This window comes from Abramis brama, assembly GCF_963993115.1.
Source record: "Abramis brama genome assembly, chromosome: 13".
Taxonomy (NCBI): Eukaryota; Metazoa; Chordata; class Actinopteri; order Cypriniformes; family Leuciscidae; genus Abramis; species Abramis brama.
The window spans coordinates 16,610,299-16,616,289 of NC_139975.1; the positions used below are offsets into that span (position 1 = coordinate 16,610,299).

At 37.4% G+C, this 5,991-nt stretch overlaps 1 protein-coding gene across 2 annotated transcripts; it reads left to right on the forward strand.

The window, feature by feature from the left end:
* Positions 1–983: 983 nt before the first annotated feature.
* On the forward strand, positions 984–5,397 carry spata4 (spermatogenesis associated 4). Of its 2 annotated transcripts, XR_014608845.1 has the most exons (7): positions 1,026–1,183; positions 1,490–1,619; positions 1,768–1,886; positions 2,185–2,405; positions 2,536–2,688; positions 4,367–4,389; positions 5,159–5,397. XR_014608845.1 is itself a non-coding variant. In XM_084134037.1 (6 exons), the coding sequence occupies exons 1-5, from the start codon at positions 1,083–1,085 to the stop codon at positions 2,646–2,648; spliced, it is 684 nt and encodes a 227-aa protein (XP_083990163.1). In that variant the 5' UTR covers positions 984–1,082; the 3' UTR covers positions 2,649–2,688; positions 5,159–5,397. The 2 variants fall into 2 exon arrangements, 1 of the variants encoding a protein (XP_083990163.1); XM_084134037.1 differs by lacking the exon at positions 4,367–4,389 and having other exon boundaries at positions 984–1,183.
* The last annotated feature ends 594 nt before the right edge of the window (positions 5,398–5,991 follow it).

A 5,991-nucleotide genomic window follows, 5' to 3' on the forward strand; every position in this document is an offset into this window, starting at 1 on the left:
TTAACCTCTCTACTTAACCGTCGGTCACAAATCCGCTATGTTTTGTAATTTTTTGAACACTTTTTACTGTTTAAACTAAAATCCTCCAAAGCACACTTTGAAAATCTACTTGAAATAGTAGACCATCCGGGGACCTACTCTTTTCAACTGTGCTTTGGGACACACTTATTTTAATCTCACATAGGCCTATTTAGAATGGATAGGATAGGCCTGGATTTTCGAAGTGTGGATCCGTGCTCACTACAGTATGAGTTACAGCTAATTGCCCTTTGGAGGATCCAGGTCAGAACTACAGTCACGAGTAAAACGTGTTCAGAAAACAACAAAACATGGCGGATGTGCGCCACCGACGGTTAAGATAGGTTTTGATAAAGGGGTTTGCCTGATAGTGACTAATAATCAGCATTTAAGCTGATAAAAAATATTTATGTAATGTTATCCGTGTTATATTTCATCTGCAACAACAACGTGAACTTATAAAGATCCGTTTGGACATTAATTTTTAAATGCATCCTTATGCATGAAAAAGAGGAGAGTCTCCGTATGAAAGACCCGTGACTGCGGATCAACGTGCTGCATTTCTCTCCAATACAGTAGAAAATGAAATGAAATGTGGAGGATTTTATCTTTGACAAGATGATTGACAGGTCCGTTTACGTGACAGGATGCGTGTAACTAAGCGACAGAGAGCAACCGTTAAAGACGGAATTGTATGACGTGATAGTATGTCCAAAAGCGTGTCTACTCTTCTGCTACACACACTAAAGTATGTACTTTTTCTTTAAAAAAAAGAAAAGAAAGAGTATATACTTTTAGGGCGTAGTATAAGTGGCGAATTGAGACGTTAAAAACATAGACTGTAAAAAATAGGGTTAAAAATCAAAGATGGCGCTGCTGTGAATAAGGTCTACACTACAGATCAATCATATGATCTGCCAGCAGGTGGCAGCACATCAACTTCAGCTCGTGTCCGTGTCCTCGGCTCGGGATTGTTTCCATGCAACTGTAAACAATGAAACCGTAGGGGGGTTGTTCTCTTCGCCAAACAAACTAATCGTTTCTGTCGTTACCCTTACTTAGAAATGGCCTATTCACAGTCGCCTAAGAAGGCTGGTATACCACGAGAGGTTTTGAAATGGCTGCAAAGTCTTGATTTAACGTTTTTTCCAAAAAACGTGCGCAGGTGAGTAACGTTACGTTTGAGAAGATAACAGCGTCTCTGCAGTCGCACAAGCTTGAACAATTTAGTGGATCTCAATGTATCTGCACATAAAATCTTAAATATGGCATACTGTTAGTTTAGATTTCGAATCAAGTATAACTCATCATTTCAGTTATATTTCGCTGTTTAGTCAACTTCCGGCTACTTTTCGAACTAATGGTATTAAACACTTGGTTTTATGAAAGGACAAAAAAACAAATATGAATTACTGAAATGATGAAATGAAATGTACTATACACGTGCCTTGCTCTCTTTTTTTGACCAAAGAGACTTTTCCAACGGATACCTAGTGGCGGAAATATTTTCCTGGTATTTCCCAGAGGATTTTCACATGCACTCCTATGACAATGGAACTTCACTGGCTACCAAACAATCAAACTGGTCCCAGATTGAGAAAGTGAGTTTGATACCCTGCAGAAATGATCACCAAATGACATGAAAACATTTTTTATTTATGTTCTTTGAAATGTCTATTATGCTTTGGCCTTTTTCTTCTTAAAATATTCCAGTTTAATAAAGATCTAGTCTCTCTGGTTGTTTAAAAGTTTCTTGTGAAGCAAAACATCAGTCTGATGAAGGAGATCATAGATGGCACAATCCACTGTAAACCTGGAGCTGCAGAGCTTCTTGTGCAGGAGATTTACAGCATTCTGACCAACAGAAGGTGAGCTTTCCTATTTACTTTCTCATCAGATTATGTAAACCAAATTATAGCCAAATAGCATTTTTGCCATTGTTGTTGAAAACTCACATTTTGTTTTTCTCTATTCTAGTATATAAAGCCCACTTCTCATGATATAATCCATTTCCGATGGATAAAAATACATGCTTTAAGTGTGTAATATAAATATGCAAATTAGCTTGCAGCCATGATTTCGTAATGAGTCACATATGCTTCAAAGGCTAAGGACTAATTAATGTCACACCTTGTCTTCATTTGGCTTGTTTTATGCTTCCTGTAGGATCCAAACCATCCAGAAGGTGGAGCAAGGCTTCACAGACAAGGCTTATCAAGACCAGTTGCCCATGGTGGCTCGTTCCACAGCCTCAGTGGCCATAAAGAGCAACTTGAGACTCAGTGAGGTTATAGCTGAACCAAACATTTTCACCAACCAGTGCAAGGTCCTTGCAATCATACACAGGCACATAGAACAGAGAAAAGAGGAGAGAACCCAAGACCCAAGTGAGTAACACTCGTTGACTCATTTCTGTTTGCCTCAAGATGTGTGTCATGTGAAAGGATGTGTTATTGTATAGTTCATGTCATATTTTCAGTAAACAGTACATTGAATTTTCTGTGTACTTCTTGATAGAACGATTCGATGTTAAGCCCACTCTTGGAGAACAGGCTGCCAGATTGTCTCCACTGTTAGCCCACAAGAGCGAGCCAAACCTGCTGATGAACACCAGTCAAGCAGCTTGTTAAGTGCCTGGCCCTGCGTTCCCAACAGAAGGATGAGATCTACGTAAGCCAAAAGTCTTAATCAGGGTTCCTCAAATCCGGTCCTGAAGGGCCACTGCCCTACAGAGTTTAGCTCAAACTCTGAAAACTCACCTACCTGTGGCTGTGTTCGCAAGCGCCCCCTATGCCCTCATTCACTATTCTCTACATTACTCCACTAATATAGTCCACTTGAAGGAGTGAATGAAAAACAAATAATCATTTGAAACTAAGCAAACTGGCAGCTCCAGTAGTAAGATGAAAAGATTTATCTTGAACCCTTTCATGGAAACTAGCATGTACAGTATAAACCTTAATCAAACAATTTAATAATCAGGTAAAACGAAAATTATACCTGTGTGATATCTCACTGTAGCCACACTGGACCAGCGGTTTGGAAAATGGATGATTCAGCTGTGGGCGCCATCTTCAGGTCAGACACGCAAATTCATTCGGCATGACCCTTACAGTGCATTATGGGTATTCTCTAGCCGTTGAGTGTATGGCCCTGTCCCAAATGGCACACTTATGCACTTACGGTCTTGTGGACAATGGCTGCCACGCACGGGTGTCTGTTTAGTCCATGAGACCGTAGGATGTCTCATTTGTCATTTTAGGTTTCAGAAGGGTTGCCTTCAGACCCCCTTTGCGGTCGAGATGCGCCCTTGATTCGCGCTTTGTCAGAGCCAGCACTGAAGCGAGCTCCGCAGCAGACTTCCCTATTTAAGGGTCGGGGGGTGATTTCGGACACCGACTGTGATCCTGAAGACCTTGATTAGTTTGCTCGGATGTGTTTGATCAGGGTTGGAGCTGAACTGCAGGGCACTGGCCCTCCAGGGCAAGATTTGAGGAACCATTTGCTGCGTCTGAAATTGCATACTATCTTGAGTAGGTACTCATTTTAAACAAGTAATTACTTCACAACTGCTAAAAAGGTATGTTCTAAACAGTATGAATGTGTGTTGTATGAATGTAATCCGGACATACTACATGCGCCATGTTGTCATTATCATGTGATCTACCAGCGTCAGTTGTGTCGCTTCACTGCCATTCACAAATCCTCTGCCATTGCCTCATGGGATAGTAAAGTGTCCATCGTGTGCACACTTCAGAATCTCACCGGAAGAAGTAACCATGTGTGAATGAAAATGCATATTTGTCAGTACTTGGGGCTGGTGATGCTTGAGATGTTGGTCAGTCAGTGTTTCTGTAAAAAAAAAAAAACCGAACAATTAACTGATAAAATGATACTACTAATAACAATATAAAACACGCTAAGGTCTGACGCCTTCACACTTCAGTTTAAGGTGCATCAAATACTGTACACTGCAAAAAGTGCACATCCATTGAGTTGAATTGCAATAGTGAAAGTCTCAAGCGCTCAGTCAGAGTGAAGGCGAGTGATACTTCTAACTCAAACACTGGCGAGTGAAGTCTAACAGTTCATTAGCCAAGGGCTAGTGGTATACCTTATTTAGTAGCCTAAAATGTTGTCGCATATTCAAGTGATTCAAGTGAATTACTTGCATTGTAGAGGGTTTCTACTCTTTTATGAGTACTGTGAATTCGGACATACTACTTTTCACATACTGTTTTTAGCCTACTATATAGTGGGGAAGTGTGCTGTTTTGGATGCAGCCCTGGTCTAAATACTTAATTTAAACAAACCATGTTGTTTTTCGTGTTTTTTTTTTTTTTTACAGAGCAGAGTCACAAGCAGTGTTGGGTAAGCTATTCAAAAATTTTAGCTAGCAAAGCAACTAACTACTACAAATTAACTAAGATGAGCTCAGTATTCTCCCTTTAGAGAAAGTAGCCAGTTATACTACAAACTACTGTACGTGGCAAAATATTTCAGACCATTTTGCTTAACTGTTTGAAATGAAAGGACTCAAAAGAGTCATTAATTTGCACTAGTTATGCTTTAAAACAGGCAGTTTCAAAATACAGGAATGATTGCTGAAATATTATGTGAGAAAATTTGATGTTGTAGAGAGTGTCAATGTTATCGCACTACTTAAATAAAATAACTTCTCTGTTGAACAGTTAGTCTATAATGGTTTAAAACATTTCTGTGGAGAAATGTCATTAGACTAATCTACAAATAATTGATTACTGGTGGTAGCAACACTACTGCCCAACAGTGTTGCTATTGTGAAATAAAACGTTTACAATTTGTTTTCATTAGCTGAAATAAAACATTAATATTAGATGAGAAAAATTAAATAGAAATGTTACTACTGAAATAAAATGTTTAAGTTAAATTGCTAAAATGACTAAAACCAAAACATTAAAATAAATGAAAGCTTGAAATATATAAAAAACACTAAGAAACATGATAAAAGCACACAACGAAAAGATAAAAGCTAATTAATAAATACTATAATAGTGCATAAATAATACTATACATTTGAGACCAGTGTTGGGCAGCAGAGTTTTTGTTGTTGTTGTATTTATCTGTATTGTATTAAGGGAATGTTTGTGTTTTTGTGCAGGTTCAGTGGCGTCTGGATTCAGAAGCAAATGCTTTGCGGATATTGGAGGCAAATAATGAGACTGTTTAAGGTAGATGTCCAACGAAGGTCTTCAAAGCACATTCAAAATGAGGCCCTAGATATCTGAGCACAAGATTCATTCCCACAATAAAAAAAAGTCTAACAAGCATACACATCAGTATGGATGCTGCTTTTGTTGTCAATGCTTGAACAGAACAAAAAATTGTTTATCAGGTTCTAAAGGCTTGTTCAGTTTGGCATTGGATTAGAATTTTCTACATTGGAATAGCTTCACCATACGGGTCAACAAATCCATTGTGATTTACTTAAATATTCAGTGCTTCCAATTTTTCAGAAGAACTGATGTTCATTAATTTGTTAAAGGAATAGTTCAACCAAAACTTTTTTATTTTATTTAATTGATTCATAAGTATATATATTTTTTCTTCTGTAGAAGGCAAGAGTATGTAAAAAAAAAAAAAAAAATTATATATATATATATATATATATATATATATATATATATATATATAGTGTATGTGTATGTATATATGTATGTATATATATATGTATGTATGTGTATATATATTACATAATATATAATATTAGTATATAAGATTATCTGAGATTGGTAACCCCATCTGCTCCAGAAAGGGCCATCAAAGTCTGCACACATTTTTCATATGGTCTTATAAAGAGTGGAATTGAAATTATTCACTCAGTCTGTTTTCATCCATAGATCTTATTCATGCTTTTGCTAATTCAGACCCAATATATCATGATGTTTGAACCAACAAAGTTTATGAACAATTATTTTCCTCTTTCTCCTTATG

Coding starts and splice junctions, on each gene's coding strand:
- spata4 (XM_084134037.1), top strand. CDS start 1,083: ATGGCCTATTCACAGTCGCCTAAGAAGGCTGGTATACCACGAGAGGTT. Junction 1,887..2,184: donor AGCATTCTGACCAACAGAAG/GTGAGCTTTCCT, acceptor TGCTTCCTGTAG/GATCCAAACCATCCAGAAGG. Junction 2,406..2,535: donor GGAGAGAACCCAAGACCCAA/GTGAGTAACACT, acceptor ACTTCTTGATAG/AACGATTCGATGTTAAGCCC.